At 40.9% G+C, this 27,334-nt stretch overlaps 1 protein-coding gene across 1 annotated transcript in view; it reads left to right on the top strand.

Moving 5' to 3' along the window:
- Nckap5 (NCK associated protein 5) overlaps positions 1-27,334 on the top strand; it is an 809,936-nt gene that overhangs the window by 194,627 nt on the left and 587,975 nt on the right. Inside the window, exon 3 of the mRNA XM_021198000.2 lies at positions 6,415-6,488. Within this exon, the coding sequence (XP_021053659.1) occupies positions 6,415-6,488 (74 nt within the window). The remainder of the gene's footprint in view (positions 1-6,414; positions 6,489-27,334) is intronic.

Raw genomic sequence — 27,334 nt, 5'->3', positions numbered from 1 at the left:
ACAGACCAAATTAACTTACACACATACACACAAACACACACACACACATGTATGTATGCACATGCACATGGAAAACTTCAGTACATACATGTACACACATTACAGGTCAGTACACACACACACACACACACACACATCACAGGTTAGCATACACGTGTGTCCAAGGTCAGTACATACACACACACATACATGCATACACACACATTACAGGACAGCACACAGATGTGTGCATGCATATAGGTCATAGATCAGCACAGTACACTCACATGAGGAACTCTCTATTTCTGATGACTTCTTACAAAGTTTTCAGCTTTAGAATTGGTGTAGTCTGTTGAGCTTAATGAGATAGTCCAAGAAGTTTATCTAACTGTTCCAAATGTTATGTTAGGTCTGATAAATTAGTTGAGATAAATGGCAATTGCAAGGCCAAGGTTTCCCAGGATAACCTTGGCTCTCTGTAGTAGTTCATCTTTGCAGAGTCACTGCAGTCTAATCAGCCAAGGTCCATCCATCTACAGGAGCTTTGATACTGGTGCAGCTTCTCCAGAAAACTTTAGTTTACAAGCTCTATGAGCAGAAAAATCTTAAGGCTCTAGAAGTGATTGCTTTTTTGAGAGGAGGCAGGCAGCTCTGAGATCTGTGTCTTACGTGGCATACATGATGGTATATACTCACTAAAACCATCTAATCCTTATAGCACCATTACAAGCTAAGTATCACTTACCTTTCTGTCAAAGACCAAGAAGCTAAATCATAGAAAGGCTAATTTATCCAGAAGAACACAGTTAACAAGATCAAAACCAGGACTTGAACTTAAATCTTTGAGACAGAAAGTGTTTGTCATTACTGTTTTTTTTTTTTTCTCTTCTGTTAAAGTTAATTTTCATTACAGTTAACCAGGTGTTTGGCCTACATGTATCTATGTATATTTTGTGCCTGCCTAGTGTTCACAGAGGCCAGAAGATGTTGGATCCTTGGGGACTGGCGTTACATATTGGTTCTGGGAACTGAACCCAAGCGTTCTGCAGGTGCTCTTAAATACTGAACCATCTCTCCATGAACCATCTCTCCATAAACAATCTCTCCTCCAGTCCATTACTGTACTTTTCAACTTGCACCCTTGTGTGTGGATCAGAACAAAACCACTCGATGTAGGATTTGCTCCAAATTGTTTTCCAGGATGTTTGCATCCAGTCTTGCCTGAACCTGACTTCCCTGGGGACTATACTCTCACTCCCAGATCTCACTGTCCTCTGTTCTCTTCTCCAGATAACACCTCTGGACCTTTGTGGCAGGTAACTGTATTGACTGCAGTGTTCAGACCTCTTTTCTTCTGGATCCTTTCTCTTTCTTTTCTCAGCATCTTCTTAAAATAATTCCATGAGGCTGGTGTGGATGGTGCATGCCTTTAATGCGAGGGCTCAGGAGGCAGGGATCTCTGTGAGGTTAAGACTATCTAGGCTTACAAAGGGAGTTTTAAGCCAGCTGTGGCCACATAGAGAATATACTGTCAAGAAGCAGACAGACAGAAAGACAGACGGACATAGAAAGGGAGAAAAATATGTCTTACTTTTTGATAAAATACCTTTTGGTCTCAGCTGCTTTTCCATTTTCTCTGGTAGCACATCTGCCAAAAATAATCTAAGGGTGAAAGGTTCTATTTTGGTGTACAGTTCAGGGGTGCAGTCCTTTGTGGCAGGGGCTTCATGGCAGCAGGAGTGGGAGGGGTCTAGTCACATGGCTTCTGCAGTCAGGGAACAGAGAGGACTGAGTGCTCAGGATTAGCTTCCTGTCTCCTTCTTGTTCACTATAGGAGCCCAGCCAGGGGAATGCTGTCTCCTGCTTTTAGCGAGGGTTGGCCCAATTCAATTAATTCAACCTAGAGAATTTCTCATAAGTATGGCCAGAGTCTAACCTAATCTAGAAGCTCCCTCACAGATGTGTCTGAAGGCTTGTCGCCCCAAGGAGTCCAAAGCTTGTCAAATTGACAATAAATGTTGACCAAGAGCCTGCCTTTATTTCGAATCTTTTCTGTCATATGTAAATTTTCTCCATAACATGCACGGACTTGATTGAAATAACTGTTCATTTACTTATTTCTCCCTTGAAACATAATAACCTCCCTGGGGAAGAAACATTAGCCTTTGAAGTGCTCTAGCTGCACAGCTGGGCACACTACTTGGCACACCACTGTGTTTAAAGAATCACTGAATGAAAAAGGAAGAAGTAAAGGAAACGTGTTTCTACTTAGATAAATGTTTAGGTTTATTTTTCAAGGTGAAAATATTTTAGGATTGATGTGTTTGATAATGTCAGACTCTTTTAACCATGGATATCTGTATTGATCAGAATGCTGGAAACTGTAGGCAACTTCCTACGACAGTGAAGAGTTCTACTTTTAAAATCATTATGAATGTTTCATTAGCATATATAATATTGAATCTCATTTGACTTTATAGTCATATATATCTAATAAGTCAGATGTACCTTGTTATTATTCACCTCCCAGCTGACCTCCCATGTGTGGTTTCCTTACCTCAGAAAGTCCCCTTTCTGCTTTCATGTCATACGTAAATGTACATACACGCACATGCATAAGTAAGCACATACACATATGTGTATGTATATGCATACATACTACAGTAGGTTATTAAATCTGTGTTACATATAGGGAAGCAACATCCACTATCTACATTTTTAATTCATTTTCTTGTGTGTGTGTGTGTATGCATGTATGCATACAGGTACTCGTATGTTTCATCACAGGCGTGGAGGTCAGGGCTCACTTTTGGTGCCAGTTTTCTCCTTCCATCTTGCGGAGGCATGCTCTTTCTTTGCTTTTTGCGACCATGTTAAGTGACCACGCAATTCTAGACGATTTTTCTCCTTGTCCTCATCTCATTGTGAGGGTGCTGGGCATTCAGAAGCCCACCGTTGGATGTAGATTTTACGTGGGTTCCAGGGATCAGTCCACAACCCTCAGGCCTGTACAGCAAATGCTGTAGCCCACTGAGCAATCTCATGGCTCTATTTTGTCTGTCTTTGTCCCTCTTCTTGCTCTTCTCCCCACTTCCCTTTAGCCTTCGTCATAGCCACTGATAGTCTTTCTCCTTTTATCCCCAACGTGTGTGTGTGTGTGTGTGTGTGTGTGTGTGTGTTTGTGTCTGGGTGTGTAACATTTTCTTTATCTACTCATCTAGTGGTGGGCCTCTGTGCTGATTCCGTATCTTGATAGCAATAAACATGTATACACAAGGGTCTCTGATCTGCTTCAATTTCAACAGGTCCAGTATTTTCATTTAAGGCAGTGGTTCTCAACCTCTCTAAATGCTCCTTTGATATAGTTCCTCATGTGGTGGTGACCCCCAAGCATAAAATTATTGTATTGTTACTTCATACCAGTGATTTTGTTGCTGTTACAAATCAGAATGTAAATATCTGACGTGTGACATTTGATTAGGGTTTTATTGCTGTGAAGAGACACTGTGACCACTGTAACTCTTATAAGGAAAACATTTAACTGGGGTTGGCTTACAGTTCAGAGGTTTGGTCCATTATCATCATGGTAGGAAGTGTGGTAGAAGGTAGGTAGAAATGCTGTAGGAAAAGATGCTCAGAGTTCTAAATCTTGAGCTGTAGGCAGCAGGAAAAGATGAGTCACACTAGGCCTTGACCTCAAAGCCTGCCCCCAGTGGCCACTTTCTCTAAAGGCCACACCTACTCCAACAAGGCCACACCTCCTAATATTGCCACTCTCTTTGGGTCTCTGGCAATCATTTTCATTCAGACTACCACATGATCTCCAAAGGGGTTATAACCCACAGGTTGAGAACTATGGATTTAAAGATTTATTCTATAGTCACCTGAAAAATGCATGTCAATTCATCAGGCATATGACTCTTTATCTAAGTGTTAGAGAAATTTAATATATCTGAAGTAATGAATGTTTTGATAGAGGCTTATTACACCGTGAAAATGCCTTATATTTATGTGCTAAGATGTTTTTGGAAAGATATTAAGCTATCTTCATGTCTACCACGGTAGATCCAAGGTCTGGAATTCGTTAATGGCTTCAGCTCAGCTCTGAGCTGCATCCTGTCTTCCCATTAAGCAGATATCAGTGTAGAAGCGATGGATTATGATAGATTATGTATAGTATTTAATAATGTATCTGTTCTTCAGAAAGAGAAATATCAATATTAACCAAAGTCCTTAGTATATCTCATAATTTATATAATAAAGCATCAGGTTTCCCCACACCTTTAATGTAGAAATCACTATATACCATTCAGTCTCTGCCAGCTGTGAGCTAGGAGCAGGGAGTTCCAGGTTAGATCTTCAAGCAGGAAAGGAAAAAATACCCAGAGTGAAACAGTAACACAGGATTTTATGCACTACGTTAGCACACTAGCAACTGAAGCGCTATCAACTATGGACCATGTATTCAGAAATAACATATTCAGAATGCAGGTTTCACAGTCAATAGACTTTTCTATAGGATTTTCATGTATAACATGAACTCTTCATTTTTTTTTAGGTAGGGTTTTGAAAACATGACTATAATCATACAAATAAGTCTATCTACAGTTTTTAAATTCATTTTTAAAATAGCATGAAAAGTAATGGGTTTGGAGGCTGGAGAGATGGCTCAGTGATGAAGAACAGTTGCTCATGTAGAAGCCCTGAGTTTGGTACCCAGCACTCACATCAGTTGGAACTTTTCTGGCCTCTGCAGATACTGTACTCACCTGCACATACTCTTCCACACACATGCACATAATTAAAAATATAAATCTTTAAAAGTCATTACAATAACATAGTAATGGGTTTCATGATGGCGTTTCAAACATGTGCCTCATTATACATAGTTCTAGTATGTTCTCCTCCCTCAGCTTCTTCCTCATCTCTGTGTCTTCTAATTACTGTTCTCCTTCCTCTCTGCAAGTTTGCAGTCATGTCAATGTTCCACTCTCCTTTCCCCCTGCTTCCCTCTTAAGGTCTCTCCTTCCCCTCTCATGATCTTTATTTATAATTTAATTATACACAGAAAAGAAAATCCAGGAAGTGAAAGATCTCTATGTCAAAAATTTTAAGAGAAGAAAAACTCAAGAAACCACTAGAAGATGGAAAGACTTTACATGATCCTGGAATGACAGAATTAACATAAAATGCCGTATTACCAAAGTGATCTACAGATCCAATCCAGTTCCCATCAAAATCTTAAGATCTAGAAAAAAAACAATGCTACAATTTCCATGGACGCACCTAAGATCCTGAACATCCAAAGAAACCCACAGAGGAAGCAGCCATGCTGGCATGTCACACACTCAGTCTGAAATTGTGCCACAAAGGCCACAGTGACAAAATCAATATGGCACTGGCACATACACAGACACAGCTATACTTATACCCTTATGTGATCCTCAACAAATGTATTCTTCATATTTTGGATAAACGACTGCTTCATCTGCATCATGTCTTCAGAGAAGAGGCCACAATTTAGTTCACTAAACCCACACAAACATAGCTACAAGTTACATGTATCTACAGGAAGATGGAGGAACGAGAACTCATTCACAGAATAGGATAACCATATAAAATGGTCTGTGAGTTTATTCTTACTTCAAAACGACTACCCAAAGGCCATAAAAGCCAAGGCCTCCATATACACATAATATTTCTTCTAACTGTGTGAACATTGATTTCCTGTGATTTGCAGTAAAACACATGTTCATAGGTATGAAATGTTGGCTTGTTTTGAAAGTCAGAGCAGTTTCCCACTGACTCAATAAACTACAAATTCACTTTGGAACTTTGTTTATAGAATCTTTCATATGGGGTCAAGAAGTGCTACCATGTTCAAATGACTGAACCACAGAGGCTCAGGCTTCTAGAACTGGCGAAGGGCATCAGAGGATTATCTTGTGGGTTATATAGTTCTTTGAGAGACAGAGATGAAATCTTAGTGCATAGTGACTGTTGTAGTGAATTTACATGCATGTGTGCACACACATGAATGCCAGAAGCCAACCTCAGTTATCTTTTTTGGGGTATCATCACTGTGGTTTTTGAGATGGCATCTGTCATTTATCTAGAACTCATCATTCTAGGTTGACTGATCAGTGAGATCTGATGAACTATAGCCATCTTCCCAGAGGTAGGATTATAAACACAGGTCACCACAACTGACTTTATTTCTTTAAACATAGGTTCTGGGAGTTTAACTCAGGGCCTCATTTCCCCAGCAAACCTTCTCCCCATCTCTCCTACAAGGAATTGTTTCATGTGGCAAATCAATGAAATGAGCTAATGTCACCAGAGTAAATATTTCAATAATGCTTTGAAATTCCATGTGTAATTTTCAGTGAATAGACATGAATCTGCAGTATTTCTCTCTCATGTCTGTTTGTGTAGGAATACATGGACTCTAACAAATGCATCGAACACCTGCTGGCACAGCTCAGGGAGCAACACAGAAGTCTCTGGCGGTGAGTTAATTCACACTCCAATGTTTCTCAACTTAGGTAGTAACCTGCATAGCTTTGGAATTTAAAAGTATCATTTGTACAGTGATGGGTTTTGAATTTTAACTTGTATGCTTAATTCTTGTAACTGGCTTTGTCATGGAACAGGGGGTTTGATTAAATGTATCTTCTCCTACTTAGTTCCAGAACTACCTATGTGCTCAAGATCACCACCATAGTGTAGGAGCTCCTTGCTTCCAAAGCTGCCAGTCATGGTCCCAGGAGGGCTCACATTGTGCAAACAGTTGGAAGCAGGGACAGGTTTCCAAATGTTCAGTGGCCAGAAGTCAGTTCAATATGAAGCGGGTGATGATTTTTCTGGCACTTCTGGCAGCATGCCCCTATGCTGCAGGCTTTGTTCTGAGTATACTGCATACTTCCCAGTATGTCAAGCTATGCAGTGCTGCCATGCATAATCAGGTCCCAACGCAGTGTGTGTGTTAGAAGTTATGGTGTCTTTATTGTATATTACATTTTATAATCTTAGAGAAACATGGTGGGTTTTTTTTTTCATGTTCTCAAAGAACAAAAGTGTTTAATAGTTTCCTACTTCCCACAGCATGGAAGCAACAAATTAATACATATTTAGACTGTGTCCTATTAGAATGTTTGATTTTTAGATTGCTGTTTAAGTTTCTAACTTGAGTTCCATAAAATAATCTGCTAGATGAATTTTAGGATGTGATTTGGACAGAAATTTCAGCTGTTTCTCTAATAACCCTAGACATTCTTCTGACTTTTTGAACTATGTATTTTTATGAATATATAATGCTGTTTCCCAAATTGACAGGTATGAAAATAAAGTACCAGTTGATTATGAAACATGTAGAAGATGCTTCGTTTCTTACAGTGTCAAATATTCAGCCTGGACTTAATTGCTTATGTAAAAAATAAACACATCCATCTCATCAGTTTGCAAATTTACTTTTATATTTAATAAATGATAAAACTATACATCTATTGTGTTTTATAAAGATAGCTTTAAGTAAACTTATGATTTATTAGTAGTAGATGTTTGATTTGGGTATCAAGTTTATGTACCTGTGTATCTAGATTTATATAAAAATTTTAACAGTATAAAGAGGCCACAAGAAAAAAAATGAGCAAATGCATTGTATAAATTTAAAAAGAAATTTTAAAATAACATATTAAAATACTTTAGTTTTAAAGTGAAGCCCTAACTTAGAGAGTGGCATTTTTATAATTAAAGCAAAGGAACAGCTGAGAGTTCCTCCTCAGGTCTAGGATTTGCCAGAGCAAGCAGGTGGGAATGCCACATGGCAGACTTAGAACACGTCAGAAAGTAGACACAAATTCTCTACTAACTTCCCTATTCAAAGATCATTGCTGCTTTCCTTCGGTGAAAAGGGGTCAGGTTTCTGGTTCTTCCATTGAGAAGATTTGTCCTGGAAGGCTTCTGCGCAGTATGCTTTCATGCTGAGATTGTGTTTTATGTGGAGGGCTCGGACTCTAGGTTTGGAAAGTAATCTGAGACCTTTGTCCAAGCATCCTGGAATGAAATTTGGTAAATTGGCTTGAACCTCCCAAGGCGATTAGTCATTCTCCAGTCCCCTGAGAATAAACTGGAAAGATGGCTGTGATGTCATGTGTTAGTTTTCTAGGGTCCTATGAGTGTGCTCTTTGCAATTGCCGTGGTGGTGTTTGAATTCCTTTTCTTATGCTGTCAGTATCTCTTGGAAGTTTGAAATACATTTGCTAGTCCATTATTACATGTTGCAGGCTACATGGGCATTGTCCTGCCTACTGCCTTTGTCCCAAGGGCGAAGGGGAAAGAAGCTCCCATAGTCATTTATTCATTTATGTATGTGTCCATTTTTACCTCTTGGAAGGCAGGGCTTTCTCTGTACTGACCCTACAAAAGTAGTTCCAGTTTGGGATAAAGTACTATATATTTTTCTTCATTCAGTGCATTCATGGTCTTTGGTCATAGTAATATAAAAATCGTGTTTCATACATAAAAATACTACTGGGAGAATGTTTCAGTTGACCCATAAGTTTTGGTTTTTTTTTTAATATATTTGTATTAATTGGTGATTTGACATGCACATAAATGTATTTTGACCACATTCATTCTTCATCCATCCGTCTAGCTCCTCATCCATCTGTCTAGCTCTTCATCCCTCTGTCTAGCTCCTCCAGATCCACCATTTACCTCTCCACCCACTCACAACTTCTTGTCCTCTTTTTCTTTTTGGGTCCTTCCATGTGTACTCTTTGGCTGGTGGTTTAGTCCCTGGGTGTCTGGAGCTACTGGTTGGTTCATATTGTTGTTCCTCCTACGGGGCTGCAAGCTCCTTCAACTCCTTCAGTCTTTCTCTAGTAAAAATATTTTGTATAACTCACCATGTCCAAAGTGTGCTACCCATATACTTGTGGGTGTGGGGCCATCCACTAGAGCATGGAGGACCTACCAGGAAACTCCCCTCTCTCAGCAATCACCAGGTCCTCAGCTGGGGGTGGAACTTTGTACACCCCTCCCCTCCATGTTGACTGGCTTGATCACGTGTGAGACTTGTGTAGGTAACCACAGCTGCTCTGAGTTCATAATTGAGTTCATGGTTGTACATGTGGAGTTCTAAGGTTGATGTCAGGAAGCATCCTCGTTGCTCTTTCATCTCATTCTTTGAGGCAGGGTCTTTCAGGCAAACCCAGAAAATGTTGCTATGTCCGGCTGGTGTTATTAAACAGCTTGCTGTGGGGATCCTCTGTATCCACCGGAATTACAGGCAGACTGCTACACCCACTGATATTTACATGGCTTTTCTGGAGTTCTAAACTCTGATCCTCCTGCTTGTAACCATGTGTAGCAAACACTAACCATGGAATTGTGTCTCTTGTCCACCAGTCGTTTGCTTATTAGCTAATATGACATTAACAAGATTTGTTTTGGGGAACTATAACCTTCATAATTATTTGTTCTTTGTTTTGGGAAAACTAGAGCATACATAAAACTAGCAACTATGTACAAAGCTGCAATGTTTAAGTTGTACTTTTCTATAGATCTATTTGAAAGCATATTTAAAACTGATCTATGACATTTATAAAATTACATTTAAACTCCTTGTGTAGACTATTCCCTTTGCTCTGTCTTTCAAGAGAAAAATATATAGCAACAATAATGGCTGCCTTCTGATGAAAGAAAAATTTGAATTTAATTTGGACAGTAAGTTTTAACATATACCTTGTATACATCACTGTGGAGGAGTATGGTTTGCCATCTCTTTGAACCAAGTAACAACATGCATGGGAATGGGGTAGCTAATAAAAATCATTGGTCTTAGACATGGCTGAGTTAAATCTCATTTCAAGCATGTGAAGAGAGCAGAGTTTTATGTGCAAACTTCCACATCGTTCTTTTTGGAGCAATAACTCTTCAGGTATGATGTCAGAGGGTTCAATAACCCCCTTCTATTTGAATAACAACAGAGGGTAATAATGGTATTTGAATGGTCAGAGTGACTATCAGTGAGGAAATGGAAAAGGGTATTATGAAAAATAAAAAAAAAAGAAGACCAAGAATAGATTTCTAAACTTTATACTAAATCATGCAATTACAGTTGATTTTGTTTTCCAAACTGACCCTGACTTGACTGACTTGAAGTGGGAGGGTTTGTCATGGTCTAAGGTAACATCGGAACTTCTAAGAATACACGAGTGTCAAGGACTGGTGGCAAAGTCCTTTCTGGTGATGATCAGGTTTTGTGAACACTTTACTCATGAATCACATGGACACTATGCTGTATGGGGGATCTTGAGAAAAACCTTGTGTCATGTACCTGAGCTTAACTAGAGTGTCTGAAATTAGACAAACTCTCCCCTTAAGTCATAGATTCATGTGTTTGTTAAACCAGTGATTGGTGACTGCTACAATTATCGTGGGGGATGAACCCTTTATTGTGGCTCTGCACATTACCTGATGTACTAAAATTGTATGGCAGTATATTATAATTTTAGAGTCAAGTACTTGAATATATTTAACTGGAGATTTCCAGGCCAATGAAAGACTCTATCTCAAGCAGCAAGCTGAAAAGCCTCCACAGAATGGAATCTAAAGTTGTCATCTGACCTTTATGTGCATGTATATGCATGTGCACATATAAACATTTACACAGGCATATATACTCACAGAAAAATATTTTTAAATAGTTTCCTTAGCTTCATAGAGGAAGTTACAGCTTTACTTGTTTTTTTAAGCATCTGCAATGACACAAAAATGTATTGTAATCATCCTCAAGGTAGCTCTGTTATTTTGGGATCCTGCTTAGTATATTATAGAAATAGTCCTATCATCTGTCTTTGAGATGTGGAATTATATGGGAATTTGTGGACCTCAAATACAGCCATCCAACAATAACAGGCATTTAGGTTCAATCTCTTTGGTAACAGCAAAGTCTTTTTTAAAAGGCAAATATTTATGGATGTATATAAAGAAATGGATGGAATCAGAATCTACAACTAGATCTCAACCCTCTTAAATATACAATAAAGTCTTTTTTTCCCCTCTGTACCTTCCTACTTGATCTTAAAAATGGATGTGGTTTGGAGAAATTGCTCAGCAGTTGGAAGCACTTGCTGCTTACACAGAGGACCTGGGTTAGGTTCCCAGCGGCCATATTGGGCACCTCACCAGTGCCTCTAACTCTAGCTTCAGCAGCTCCAACATCCTTTCCTGGCCTCTGTGGTTTCTGTATTCATTGTACTTATGTGCATGCAACATCCCTGCATATACAGAATAAAAAATAAAACCTTACAAACATCCACGTGACATGTATATTAATTAATGTCAAAACACACTCTTGATTTCCTGTTTCTTAATTTGTTCTGATATGGAAAGTTAACATTAAGATGAAAGTATTTTTTTGTATGTGATTATTTTTATAAACCCTACTTTTTCTGATTTGGCTAAATGTCTTTGATTGACATGAAAGACCATAAGAAATAATAGTGGAAAATGTCTCTAACACTGGATAAAAATCTTTATCCATTTGTAGCATCAAGTTAAGAGTTTAGAATTTATAGACAGTTGGAAATTACAAATTGAACTCATGAATATTCATGCATGAATTTATTCTTTCATGCCACATGTGAAATATGCATGGAACAGTAGCAGTGGCATAGTTTCACAGCTATGGAACGAGGAGGAGACTAAGGGATGGGAGGCCTTTTGTCTTAGCCTGTCATAACTAGCAAATGAATAATATTCAGGACGAGTTCCTTTATCTATAGAAGGAAGCCAGCATTCTAGCTAGCATTCTAGCTTTCTGTGGCAAATGCCATGACCAGAAGCAGCTTATAAGAGGAAGTAATTTATGTGATTTACACTTCCATCACTGAGGAATGTAAGGGCAGAAACTCAAACAGGAACTGGAATCAGAAATGACAAAGGAACACTATTGGTTGGCTCACTCACAAGTTCCTGCTTAGCCAGCTTTTTTATAGAGCCCAGGGTCACCTGCTTAGGGGATGGTGTTGCCCACAGTAACAATCAAGACAACTCCCCACAGAAATTCCCCTGGGCTAATCTTGTTCAGGTAATTCCTCAATTGCAAGACTTGTCTCCTATATTTGTCTAGGTGGTGTCAAGTAAAGGTCACTAGGAGACCTACTGTTTTAGAGTTCAAAGCATCAAGACTACATGAATTGCTTGTAGTATAGTATATTGTACTTATGGGAATGTATACCTAACAAATATCTTTTATTCTAGTCATTTGATAATCCCAAATACTGTGTGATGGTACTATATAATATGGGTCATGCAAAACTTTGAAGAATTTACTAGAAGTAACTAATCAAAAACAGATTTAAACAGGTTTCCAATTCTCTAAGTCATAATTGAGACACTCTAGATCTACTGTAAGAAATAAAAAGTTCAGGTTGAAGAAATGCTTGGTACACAAACATAAGAACCTGAATTTGATCCCTAACACCTGTGGGCTGTGATAGGCAGTGTATTTTGGTTGAGTGAGGCTTGCTCCTGCAATCCAGTAGAAAACTCTACAAGGGATGGAAAAGCAAGCCATGTTCCCAGAGTCAGGTGCCTGACACCACAGAGCCTCCAACTCCATAATTGTGTGACTATAAGTCACGCAGACAATGTCCCAAGCTTCTGGCATTCTGGTTAGACTCCACCCCCACAGTTACCTGACTATAGCTAGGTATGCTCTTCCCCACAGTTACCTGATAGCCCATCCCACTATAAAAGAGGCTGCTTGGCCCCTCCTTGCTCTCTCTCTAAGCTCTTTTCTTACTCTCATCTCTAGCCCTCCTTCTCTTTCTCCCTTACTTGCTCTCTCTCTAAGCTCTCACTTTTCTTACTCTCATCTCTAGCCCTCCTTCTCTCTCTCCCTTACCATGCTCTCCATGTGGCCATGGCCAGCCTCTCTCCCTCTTTCTACCTTCTCTCTTTTTCCCTGCCTTGCTACAATAAAGCTCTAAAACCATGGACTGTCTCTGTCAGCCGTGCTTGAACGATGGGATAGGCTTTCCCCTAAGGAGCCGCATCTAACCTCCTGCCCGAAGGCCTTCCTGTGCTCCAGCCACCAAAGACTCTCGCCCACATGGGAACCACCCAGCGTCTCTCTCTCCTCCTGCCCTTTCCTCCCTTTGGCCCGGGGCTAACTGAACCGCCCACAGGGACCCTCATTCTGTTCTTAGTTCTTCAGAGGTGTCCAGAGGTGGCTGGGATGCCGGAGACTGAGAACCTGGTACCTAAGACTGCCCCTTGTCCACCACCCACCAAGCTGGGATTCTGTGGCTTCCCATAGCCAGACACTCACCCCTGTCCTGCAAACACCTACATAAAAATGGGGGCATGGAGGCGTGCTTGTGATCCTAGTGCTGAGGAGGTGGAAACAGGTGGGCCTGTGTAGCTCACTGAGGTCCTCTTTCCAGTGAGATATTGTGTCTCAAAATTCCAAGGTTGACCTTCAACATATTCTTTGTGTGTGTGTCTGTGTCTCTGTGTCTGTCTCTGTGTCTCTGTTTCTGTCTGTCTGTCTGTCTGTCTGTCTCTCTCTCTCTCTCTCACACTCACACACACACATACACACATACACACACACACACACACACACATACACACACACACAAAGGTCTGTATGCCAGAAACACATATTGTGACAACCCAAAATATCTGAAGACATGCCCCTCATATTTACAAGAGGACATTAATATCATCCCTTGTAGAGAACCAGTGCTTTAAATAATCATGTATGGAAGCATAGATGCAAAATAGATGCAGAAACACCAACACCCTGGGTCACTACAGATAACTACAGATAATTTAAGAAAATAGACCATGTCCAAATACATTGAACACATTAGGTGACACCTACTTGTAAACTTGGCAATTGCCGAATTTCTCAGGGTGTTGGCATTATTCATATGTTATACATATATAAGGGGGGGGACAATGGAGAAAGATACTCCATTGCCAACCTCAAGTCTCCATGAATGAGCACACCCACATCCACACATATCTCACACCTGCATGTGTTAAAAACTACCCCGATCCAATCCATTTTGGAACATGTCCTATCACTGTGCTACTAAGAACCAGTCCTTAGGGCATGGTATATTAGTCTTGATACCTAACAATATAACATATAAGACTCGAATCATCTTCCATATTTGATACCTAACAATATAACATATAAGACTCAAATCATCTTCCATATTTGATACCTAACAATATAACATATAAGACTCGAATCATCTTCCATATTTGATACCTAACAATATAACATATAAGACTCGAATCATCTTCCATATTTTTCACCCTGATGATAATGGGCTAGAAGGTTGATAGTGAGGCATAATGACAATATGAGATGTATATATTGTTGACAAGAGAAAGGGTGCTTCAGAAAAGCCAGAGCCAAGCTCCTCTCTCTTGCTCTGTCTGTCTGTCACTCTGTCTCTGTCTCTCTCTGTGTGTTGGTATGAGTGTGTGTGAGTGTGTGTGAGTGTGTGTGAGTGTGTGTGTGTGTGTGTGTGTGTGTGTGTGTGTGTGTNGTGTGTGTGTGTGTGTGTGTGTGTGTGTGTGTGTGTGTAGGTAAAAGGACACCTCAGTTGGTATTCCTTAGGTGCTGTCAATTTGATTTTTCCAGACAGTCTCTCACTGGCTTGGAAGGCCTGGGCTGTTAAGCCCAGTGAGTTCCAGGGATCCTCTGGTCTCCACTTCCATGGTGCTGAGCTTGCCGATACCACCATGCCTGGCTTCTTATCATAGGTTCTGCTGATCCAGACTCAGGTTCTCATGCTTGCATAGGAAGTAATTTATTGACAATGAGTCATGTCCTCAGACGGAAACTCTAGGGATTTTTGTTTCATTTTGTTTACCCACCCTCACCTTTCTGAAGGGCAGCCGAAGCCTCGATACCTAATTCCAAGAATCTATAAGATATTGACTATGAACTGCTTGCCTTGGGAAAGCACTTAACTTCTGCTTCCCATGGGGCACAGTTCCTGCACTGCCAGAAAAACTAAAGCACTTAATTGATCAACATGTACAGAACCTGTTAGAAAAAGAGGACGGGGCACCTCCCTTCTAGCCATCAAAGAATTTTAACAAAATTCTTGAAAAATAGAAGTTCTCCTTTGCTCTTTGGTTTATCTGTGATCCCTACTCTGAAAGAAAAGAGTATTTAGAATTAATATAACTTGCTTTCATTCTCTGGATTTGCTTTCCCAAAGGAAATGGAGACTGACACAACATAACCCTCATCCCAGATGTTCCCAGATATTCCTCCATACTCTCTGTAACAGTGATGTCAGTTTACATTTTCTGGCAGAATACTTCTGGGAAAGAATTCTTTCTGTGACACAGACAGAGTTACACTTTTAGATCATCTCAGTGGGTCAAGGTGCTTGTTGTTAAGCTTGGTGATATGAGTTCCGTTTCTGGGACCCACATTGAAGGAGAGACCTGATTCCCATTGTTTGTCTTCAGACCTTCACAGATACAGAATGGCACATATACATACACACATACAGACTATGTGAAAATGGTATTTTTTAAAAACATGATTTTGCAATTGTCTATCTATCTATCTATCTATCTATCTATCTATCTATCTATCTATCTATTGTGTTTCTGTCCCTATGTCTAAAATAATATTAAAACTACCTGCTGGAAGCCATGAAAAGAAAGGTCTTTGTAATGCCCTATTGAAAAGGTTGGCTTGCACTTGTAAAGCACAGGCACAAACAAGAGTTGATCCTGTTTAGCATCAGTCTTTGACTCTCCCAGAGATTTTCCTCCCATGTATCTTGGCTCTTATATTATTCAACCTCTTAGTATGTTAGTATGCCTCTTCCCTCATGGGGTTAATGCATGTAGACTAAGGAGCCATGAGTATTAAATGTCTTGCCTCTGCTGGAATCCTAGACCTCCACTGGGGAGGGGGATTTTAATTGGCAACGTGCAAACTTCCTCTGCATGAATCCTTAACAATGGACACAGAATAAAATAAGAACTGTAGTTTGTTTAAATCCCTTCAGGAGATAAAGAGGCTATCTCTGGGGGGTTAGATGTGCAGCAGAGACAGAATTCCAAGCTCTCTAACAGCAATAAGAGCAAACAGTACCTTATGCCAACTCTGTAACAGCTTCTGGAACCCTCTCCAAAGCAACTGGAGACCAGAGTATTGAGCTATCTATTGCTTCTCCTACTCTAAACCCTTGTGCTAAATTTCTAAATCATAGTTATATTCTCAGCAAAGTGCAAGACCCATGCCTCCCCCTGGACAATCATCAATGTTATTTCCCCAATTACCCACCAGGAATTGTTTACGAGAGTCAGACAATTCCAGTCCCCAACCAAGATAAGAGTCTGGTCTCTAAGCCACACCTTCTGCCCAGCACAGAGGATAATGAAGCTGAACATTGGTTCATGCTTCAATAGTTATGTCAGCACTGGACCATCCTAAAGAAGATGACAGGTTAAGCTGCACACCCAGGGATTACTTAATGTCCACTACAGGACCTACTTTAGGGAGTAAGGGCATGTTTAGCCTTCATGTTCTGAAGCCACCTAAGGAGACACATCACTACCTTCCTAGGCTTATAGCAGACTTTACTTGGGTTATTTGTGTATATCTGCTTTCTTGTTTGTTTAGGGAGTGCCCAAGTGTTTGAATAAAGGTCATCTTGGGCCAAGAAAACAATTGAAGGTTCAATTATACCAAGGATGATTAGAAAGTCAGATCTAGTTTTATCTATATTTAATCCAATGAAGCACATTATAGACAGAGTTGCTAGATTAACCTGTGGATGTATGAATATGCCTTCTACTGTAATAGGAAGACACGTGTACTTTAATGTACTTTAATGATGGATGCTAGGTACCCAAAGCCTGTGATGAAATACATTGTAGAAAAGGATCACAGACAATGTAAAGGGTTGCACTGCTGGGGGCTGAAGAGATGACTCAGCTGGCGAAGAACTTGCCATGCAAGCATGAGGACCTTGGCTCAGTCCCTGGAACCCGCATTGCTTGGCAGCAACATACCCTTGTATCCCACTGCACACTAGGCAGAGACAGGTGGATCTCAGGCTCAGTGACCAGCCAGCCTAATCTACATGATAATATTCACCCCAATAAGGGGACTTGTCCCCCAAAACAAGGCAGATGGTTCATGAGAAGGTTGTATTTTAGTCTCAACACACACACACACACACACACACACACACACACACACACACACACAAACACACCATGTAAATATACATTCACATATAAATATACATATACATACAAGAAAAATACATCTATTTAAAATAAATTTATATTATTCAAATATAGTCTCAGATACCTAAAACTTTGAAATGATAGTATTGGGGCGCACCAGAGACACAGGTAACCATGTCACCAATCTGAAGACATTTGTCTTACTTGGCCCTAGTCATGCATAGAATCATATTATCAATGTAACAGCTAGGAACCTAATATAATTTGTTTGGAATTAAAGTAAAGAGCCCCAAGGAAAAGTCTTCTTGTAGATTTATATGGGAAAATAAAGATCATAAACATCCCCCGTGCAGTTGAAAGAAAAACTCTAAGCAGGGTGACCCAGTTGATAAAAATGCATTTGAGGAGCTCTGCAGTGTTTATGCAGTAACAGATGATAAAATGTCCCTCTCAATTTAGAAAGAGAAGTGAAATGGGTAATTTATAATGGATTTTTGTTTAATTTTTTGCTCATGAATATAGGAGTGATTTTTAAAAACAAAATAGTGTTCAGATCTAGCACTGCAATATTCCTGTGTAGGGCATATGACCTTGAAAGGAGTCACTTAGGTGTAGCAGGTGAATAGGAAGGGTGTGTCCAGGTCTACTGAGCTATGTGTGCACCCCCTGAGACTATCAGTTGACAGTGGGTATCTTTATTAGTAGCTTTCCACCTGATTTATTAAGACTGGGCCTCAGTCAACCTGAAGTTTGCTAATTAGGGCAGACTGGCTGGTCATAGAACCCTAGGAAGGACCCTGTCTCTATGTTCAGGTGCTGGAGCCAAAGGTGCATGCCCCACCATGCCCAGCTTTTACGTGGACACTGGATTCTAACTCTGCTTCTAAAGTGTGCACTGCAAGCACCTTCCCCACTGAGCCAACTCCTAGCCCTAAAGGACTAGCATTCTTTCCTCCCAGTTTTCCACAGCTTTCCGTGCTCAGAGACCCGAGACAGTTTTTTGGTTTCTACTTTTACCTGAGGATCTAGGAAATGTGTATTTGAGTCTCTCAGGAAGAGAAAGCACAAAGTAGATTTTTTTTCCTCCAGAGATTGTACTGAGCCCCAGTATGTATTGCATGTACAATTTGACCTCATAAATAACCCTAGAGAAAAAATCTGGGTCAATGATGACAAAGAAGTGAGTACATTCGCTCAGTTGTTGATAGAGGACACTAAGGTGTCAGAACAGAAGCTACTAGATTGACTGGAGGGTTGGTTAAGGGTACAGAGTCTGGCTGAGTTCCTGGGCAGACACCATCCAAGGAGATCTGTGTGAACCCACACCCACTTTCTTCTCAAGCAACACCTTCTCTGCATATACCCAATAATGGTAAATCATAGATGTGAACTCCATGGTGAATCTCCAAGATTTACTCCACGTGAGGTGTGCTGTCTGAGTTGTCAAGAATCCTGCAAGCTCCCAACCCTGGGCTTTAGCAGTCATCACATTGTAATACAGTGGTAAGGGATCTTACAGAACCCTCAGACAAATAAAAACACTTTAGAAGTGTTAATCTATTTTTTTTTGTCAGTCACCAGGTAGGTCAAAAAAAGCCAAAGAGAAACTTTAGGTGCATAAAACCACTAAGAGTTGACAGTGGCAGTTTCCTATCTTGAAAGCAGCTACGATCTTCATAAACCTCCTTGGCTTGAAATTCTGACTCCCTAGCTGTCTCTTGGCCTGAACATTCCAGAGGCAATAAAACAGCACCCTGGCTGCCAGTGGGCTGCAGAGTGAGGTCAGAGACCTGGGCCACTTTCAAAAGGTTTTCCAGGAAACCATTCTATTGACTAATGTTTAAGTTTGCACAGGAGTTTTGAGCACAGCATGGTACAACAAAAAAAATCAGTCTCAGGACATTAACAAAGGCGGAGCAATCATATTGAGGTTAAAATCCCTATAAAGGGAAACTGTCTTGTACTGGGCCTTCTGTGTCTTCTGGAAGTTGAGACTGGCTAATCAGAAGCCCAGTGTTTTCATCTAGACCAGCTCCCTTGCATTATTTGACTCTGCTGTATCACCTTTGATCCAGTGAGGGGATGGAGAGGTGGCTTAGTGAATAGGGGTACTTGTGTATTCTGCACGAAGTCCTGGGTTCTAGTCCCAGCACCACATAAATCTGATGGAGTGATGTTTGCCGCTAAACCCACAGGAGGCAAAGGCCAGAAGACTGCAAGCTCACGATGAATCTTAGCTATACAGTGAGTTGTAAGCCAGTCTAGGAGGTATGGGTCTTGTGTCAAAAGAATAATGGAAGAGGAAGAAAGAAAGAAGAAAGAGACATGAGTGGAGAGAGCTGCAGGCGGTAAAAGAGAAATTCTTTGATGTCACGAATGAGTGCAAGTTCCCAATTTGGTTCAGACACGCGCACAGTAATGTGTTTGCTTTAGAGAACATTTGCTTCAAGATATTGTTTAAAATGTATTCAAAGCCATGCCTAGCTGAAATAGACCTTTCTCCCCTTCAGCTGTTTCATGAAAGTTCCCATTTCCAGAAAAATGGAAATTGGCAATCTAGGAAAATCACCTGATGCTTGCAGTTGTCACCGGATGAGAAGTGTCATTACATGACTCCTTAAGTCCGTGTGTCTGTGTGTGTGTGTGTGTGTGCGCGTGTGTGTGTGTGTGTGTGCGCGTGCATACATGTGTGCAGGAATGTATGAAAGTGTGTGTGGCCACAAGTACACATGTGACAACAAGAGATCAGCATCAGGTGTTTTCCACCAGTGTTCTGCACTAAACCTTTTTTTGAGACAAAATCACAGTACTTGAAATTAGACTGGTTAACTCGTAAACCATAGCGATTGTATTCACATGCCCTCCAGTGCTGGGTTATCAGTGTGCCCATTTTTGGCTTTTACGTGGGTTATGGAGATCGAAATTCAGGTCTTCATGTTCATACAGTAATCATGATACAGAGTCTGCTCTCCAGCCCCAACTCCTTCAGGTCATGCTAACATCTCAGAGGATTAGCTTCTCAAATAAATACGTGAGGAATTCTTAGTCCTGGAGATTTTCTAGCAAAAGCAAACATCTTTAGAGCAGGATGAGAGGCTGACCATGTTACACTGAAATTCTTGACTGTTTCTCTTTTTAACCATGCTCTCTTCACACCACTCTTCACACCACTCTTCTCTTCACACCACTCATCTCTTCACACCACTCTTCTCTTCACACCACTCTTCACACCACTCTTCTNTTCACACCACTCTTCTCTTCACACCACTCTTCACACCACTCTTCTCTTCACACCACTCATCTCTTCACACCACTCTTCTCTTCACACCACTCTTCTCAAGTTCGCCCATGTTTCCTGTGCTTTCTAACTGGTCTCCACACTGAAAATCATTGAGTCCCAGTCATCCTTCAAAGATCACCCCTAGTCCCTTGCTCCCCATATCTTATATGGATTCTTCAGTATATCTGGGTTTCCATCCTCTCAACCTTGAGACTATATCTCATATATATACATATATGTATATGTATATAATATAGTATAATAATGCATATAAACATACATAAATGGAGAGACATGTCTTTTCAAATCTCTACAATTATCCCATACAAAATTTGGATTTTGCAAATAATGTTAGTACCTGGCTTTACTTTCTGGCTACTTGAACAATAGCTAGTATAGAGCTGAACATAACAGGTGTTCAGGTCACATCACGTAATTGGCCCTTTCTTTTCTTTTGAAATGAAAATGGTGAGTTTTATGTGATATTCTCATTGTTTAGACTGTATCAGGATTATTTGTTTCTGTTATCAGTTCTGGCCACTGCAAACTTGAGTTGGCCTGCTGTTTGCCAACTCAGCTTGTCTGGCGGGCCAACTAGCCCCGTGGATCTGCCCCACATTAATGAAATTACAGGCATGTACTCTCGTGGCTAGTTTTATTATCATAATTATTTATTTTTTATTACATGGCTGCTGGAGATTGAACTCATGTTCTTATGCTTGCCGTATAACCATTGTCCTGAATTAACTTAACCTGTAGTGTCAGTTTTGAAGGGGAGAAAGCATAGCACTAAGTTATAACTTGAGGACAGGGTCTGAAGTGGGGTTTCAACATATTACCATTTATCATAGAGAAGGGCATCCTTAAGGGAGGACTGTCAGAGCGAACCCTGCGTGAGTGCCTTTCGGAGCAGCATAGATGGGAGTCCGTATGGCCCTCATCCTGGAGGATGTAATACTCCTACTGCTGGTTGGGGAAATGCTTTGGGGATAGAGTGCTAGCTGACCATACAGTGAACTCACATCCAGTGGCTCACAGCTTCTTGTAACTCCATCTCCAGATCTCATATCCTCTTCTGGCTTCTGTGGACATGCTCACACAGACACACAGAAACACAGATACACACACACAGATACACAAATAATAAAGATAAATCTTATAAAACCAGCAACATGTCTTTCAGCCCCTGGCCATAATGTTGCTGTTAGGAACTATACTTTTATCTATTCTATCTTATCTGCACCATCTTCCCCCCCCGCCCCCTCTGTGTGTGTGTGTGTGTGTGTCTATGTGCATGTGTGTGTCTCTCTCTGTTCATGTGTGTGTATACATATGTGTGTATGTACACATGTGTGTGCTAGCGTATCAGAGGTTCAGGCTAGCTGTCTTCTGAAGTGATTCCCTGCCTTAAATTTTTGAGATAGTCTCTCACTGAAGTTATAGCTCCCTAATTCTGTTAGGCACCGCGGCCACCTCTAGGAGTTTTTCCTCACTTACACTGCACCTAGCTCTTAAACGGGGTCCCAGGCTTAAACACGGTCCCAGGCTAGATCACACATCTGCATGCTTGCCCTGCAAGAATTTCCAAGCAGAGCCTTCTCACCAGGCCCTCAGAACACTTTAACCCGAGACGTTTTATAATGCTTTCCTCCATCTTTAGTTTCCAAAGGCCTCTCTCGCCCACCACACAGCTTACCCACCTGACCCTACTTAATCATGGCCACCGACTGACAGCTCTAGTCACTCAGTTTCCTTTTCCTGTTGTTATGGTGGTGCTGTGGCAGTAGGCATCCATCTAGGGCTTCCCACGTGCTGCAAAGACAAACACCTTACCACCGAGCTTCAAGCTAGCCCTTTGCTTCCAATCTTAGCATCTGTGGTTATAATGTAAGTATGACAGATTTCGTTGTGACCAGATTACAAGTCCAGTTTTAGCCATTACAGCAAGGCTTGTTTTTCTAACTTTATGAGCCTTCCCTCTGTGGTACTAATTGTTAATAGCCTATAGGCAAAATACCTAAGATTCCAGCGTGAGCCACACATATCTAATTACTCTCTTGTGGACTCCAAGAATATAAATCATTATTTCAAGAAAGGGCAGGGGGTGTTTTAAATTTAGAAAGATCCATTTCCACCCTAATCCTCCTTGTAAATTGCCTGGTCCTCCCCCCACGTCCCCTTTCAGGGCTTCATTTCTCCAAAGCCAAGTCTTTATTTTGTGGGTAAGAGTTCGTTCACATTGAAGTTAATATTAACAAGGGGATGGGCACTCTTCCTGTTGGCTAGAACTTGGTTGGATAAATTCTCTGGCCTTCTAGGGGACAGAAAGTAGTAAGTTTTAGAATGTTACTGAAAGGCACGGTTGCTAACTGAGCATTTCCTGGCCCAGTGTTCAGGAATCGTGGGACGATAAGTGCTAGAGATGATGTCCCTAATGCAGTAAGTATCTAGAGCCCAGCTGGGGAGAATGGAAGATTCTGCTAAAGGCAGAGGGAAGAGCAGGCCTTCTTAGCTATGTGCTAATGTAATTTGCTTTTAGATTCTTCCGGTTTCCACAATGTGGTACAGACATTTTATTTTAAAAAAAAGACATGTCTAGAGGAGGTGATGAATTCAGAAATTCTGACTTTTTAAAAAATCAAATCCCATTGATTCTTCCTAGTGTCCCCATACCCAATCCACAGGAAGCTTATTTTGGCCCACTTATTACATTATAACTTTATGGATAAAATTTCTGGTTTTTTTCCTGACTCTGGTTACTTACCACTGCACTATAGAAATATTGTTCCCTGATAGCTCAAAAGCAGGACAGTTTCCGTTGTCTTTCTACTTATGAAGTCAATATTTGGAAATAATGTTCATAGTTGGCTTACAGTTAAGCATGACTGCATGAAGCTTTCCTTCTGAGCTGGAGAGATGGCTCAGGGGTTAACAGCACACACTGCTCTTTCAGAGAACATAAACTCAGTCCCCAGCACACATATTTGGCTGACCACAGCTTGTAACTCCAGTTCCAAAAGACCTAATGTTCTTTTCTGCCTTCCATGGACAACAGTGCACACATATGCACATGAACTTGAATGTAAACACATATACAATAGAAATGTAGCTTCTTAAATATGTTTTTAATTGAAAGAGAAGCACAATCCTTTCCCCTCTTTCCTCCTTCCTGTCCCTCCCAGCTACCTTCTCTTGAACCTCTCCCATCTTACTCCACTCTTAGGTTCATAGCCTCTTTTTTGTAATTTTATGTCATTATGGTTACATTCTTATATATTCGTGTGTATCACATACACACATACACGTACATGCCGATCAATCTGGATTTTGTTTGTTTGTTTGTCTATGGTTTCAGGGCTAACCACTCTGCATTGGCCAACCATCAAGGGGCTCATCTCCTCCAAGCAGTCATTAGTTGCCTGTAGTTCTTTGTCTGGGTTTGGGATCCCATGACATTTTTGCTCTTCCATGTTAACATGTTTTTGAGATTGACGTTGCTATGGTCTCGTTTATACACCTGTTTGTAGGAACAACTATTTCATAGCAGACTTCGGTGTTCTGTCTCTTACAATCTTTCCTGCCCTTCTTCTGAAATGTTCTTTGAGTCACTGATACAGGAGCAGTGATGTAGATGAGTTTTTTTTTTTTGGGGGGGGGAACTAGACTCCCCACCATCTGTTGATTTCTGCATTGTATCTAGTTGTGATTTTCTGTGATGCTATCCATTTGATGTAAAGAGAGGATTCTTTGATGAGGGGTCAAAACCACCCTGATCTGTATGTACAAAGATAAGATTTAGAATGTAGTAAGGAATGCCTTTTTTTCAAAAACAAAACAAAACAAAACAAAAAACTCATGCCTCTTTATCTTCATAGTAATGAAAACTATGAGATAAATACAGGGTAGATTTTTTCTTTCTAGAAAGTGTTGCTAGATATTATAGCACATTAATTAACTGGGACTATTGTCAAGAGGCAGGTATCCTAACATTTTCATAGAGAAGACATGAGCTAAGCTTTGGAAGCAATAGTTGAGGGGTTCTTAGCAAGAGACACGTGAGGGAAGGAGGTCAGCTAGGAAGGTCTAGGAAGATATTTTCCAATTTATATTTTTGAGTCTGGGTCTCTCAGTCGCCTAGTGTTTATCAATTCAGATAAGCTAGCTGGCCACTGACCTCCAGAGGTCTGTCTGTCTCCCATCTCCCTGACAGTGGGAAGACTTTTGTGTCCCACCACACTGAGCTTCTGTCCTAGGCTCTGGAACCTCACCCCAGTCCTCAGGCTTGAAGCACTCCACTGACTGAGCATCTTCCCAGCCTCCTCCCTTGGTTTTTGATAACCAGATTTAATATAAAGACTGTTTACCACTTCGGATCAAATGAAATCTCTTACTAAGCACATACAGCTAGGCGTATATATTCCATAATGGGCTGGGAACCCTGTGCTACAGACAGAAGTAACATAAGCGTCTGCTGTAACTCAGTGAGAGGAGAATCTGGAATTGCCGTGTCGAAGTCTGTGTGTTGACAGACAAACCACGAAAGCCTTACAGATTCAGGGTGTCTGGGAGGATTCCTGTTTCTTGTCTGAGCATTCAGTGGAGACAAATGTGCCAACTTCTGTATGCAGTCTTCCTTGTGGGGTTGTAGACACCTGAGGCTACCCAACATTTAGAACTGAAAAATGTCAGCTCATGCCTCCCTGTGAGAACAAGAAATGTTAGAGTTGTCTGGGTTATTGCGTAGCCAAAGCCTGGCTTCGGGGTGTGTGATTACCTCTGCATCCATGTGTGGGTCGGAGATTAACATCATGCATTTTTCTGTATCAGACTCCATCTCATTTAGTTAGTTGTTAATATAAATATTCATTTACTTGTTTTTTTAAGGCATTGTCTCGCTGACTAGAGCTTAGTATGTTGGCTGTGCTGTCTGGTTGATAAGCCTCAGGGATCCCCCTAAGTCTGCCTTACCAGTCCTGGAACTACATGTTCTCATCTCTGGGCCTGGCTTTTAAATGAGTGTGCTGGGGATCTGAGCATAGGTCCTTCTGCTTGTGTAGCAAGTATTGTATCTACTGAGCCTGTTCCCCGGCCAGTGACTTGATTCTTGAATATCCACTTTCTAGGCCTTGTCCAGAAACCTCACAGTTTGTAACATCACATACTATGGTGTTTGAAGATTTTCCTAAACAGATGTGAGAACTGTCTGGGAGAACTGCAGGGTGCCCACCTGCCATCTCTGTGTCTGACAGTCTTGGCAAAGCCAGAGAGCTCTTTGAGGTCAACTTCAAACCCATCTAGCATGACCCACACAGACTGTTTTTACTCATTAACTGTGATGGGCCAGTCATTAATTTATATGAGCCATTTAAATCTATTTCTGTTTCTAGCTTCTCCTACCTCTGGTTGGGTAATGAGCTCCATCAACTTAATCCCTGCTCTGTGTTGTAGAGCGTCCTTGGATTTTGTCTAAATACAGACAAGCTAGATGCTCTGACCCTTCAATTAGACATGTTAGAGTGTGCTGTGGATTCCCATGTCTGCATACAGTGTCAGATGCCACATACTTCTTAAGAACACAGGGGGCAAAGGAACAACACTGAACTTACTCATGTTTTCTGTATTTTATTTTTAATGTTTGTGTGTTTAGAATCAGTGTAAAAAAAATCAGTATTTTTCAAGTTAGATTTATTTTGTTATGTGAAGTGATGTGGTATGGTATGGTGTGGTGTGTGTGTGTATGTGTGTGTGTGTGTGTGTGTGTGTGTGTGTGTACAATGTGCAAGTGTCGCAGCGTATTTGTGGAGGTCTGACAATAATTTAAAGGGGTAGAGTCTCTCCTTCCACTGTGTGGGTCCCAGGGATCCAACCCAGTTCTCATGGTCAGTGGCTTAGCTGTTAGGAACAGTACTTCAGTATATACTGCAGTACATGGATTTCTGTGATGTGTTGGCTTACAGTCCCCTGAAGAAATACTCAGGAGTATAGCTGGGTCATGTGAAAGACCCATTTCTAGTTCTTTGAGAAACATTTATGTTGATTGGCTGGTTTCCACAGAGACTTTTTCTTATTTTTATTTTATTTTTTTTAAGAAAAATATAACCTTTACATCCTCTAACTGGGCACTGTTACCCATGTTCATGACTACACTTGAACATAGCCTGTTTTTTTTTATGGCGTCTTCCTCCTCAACCCTCCCCATCATGCTGCATCAGAGTTCCTTTAGGATTGTACCGTGTATCTGTCTTAGTTACTTTTTTATTGATGTGATAAGACACCATGCACTAAGCAACTAAGAGAAGAAGCCGTTTATGGGGGATTACAGTTTCAGAGAGTGAGTCTATAACCATCTTGGGGGAGAGCATGGAGGCAGGCAGGCAGGCCTGGTGATGAAGCAGCCGTTGAGAGCTTCTATCTGCTCCACAAGCAGGGGAAAGGGAGAGATAGCACTAACATGAAATGGTGTGAGGTTTTGAACCCTCAAATCCACTCTCAGTGACACATCTTTTCCAACAAGGCCATACCTCCTAATTTTTCTCAAAGAGTTCCATCAGCTGGCCATCCATTATTCAAATATCTGAGCCTATGGGGGCATTCTCATTCAAATCACCATAGTACAGTGAGGAGAGGCCAGCATCAGGTGTCTTCCTCGGTAACTGTTCACTTCAGGTTTTGAGATAAGGTCTCCCACTGAACCTAAAGCTTGCCAGTTTGGCGAGACTGGCTGGTCAGGTAGGCCTAGTGATCCTCTTGCCTTCTTTTTTCCCAGGCATATTCAACAGGTTGCATCTACTTTCTATGTGGTGCCTGGGGATCACATTT

This window comes from Mus pahari, chromosome 5 (genome assembly GCF_900095145.1).
Source record: "Mus pahari chromosome 5, PAHARI_EIJ_v1.1, whole genome shotgun sequence".
NCBI classification, from domain to species: domain Eukaryota; kingdom Metazoa; phylum Chordata; class Mammalia; order Rodentia; family Muridae; genus Mus; species Mus pahari.
The sequence above is the reverse complement of the archived record's forward strand: the minus strand, read 5'-3'. Positions and strand labels throughout refer to the sequence as shown.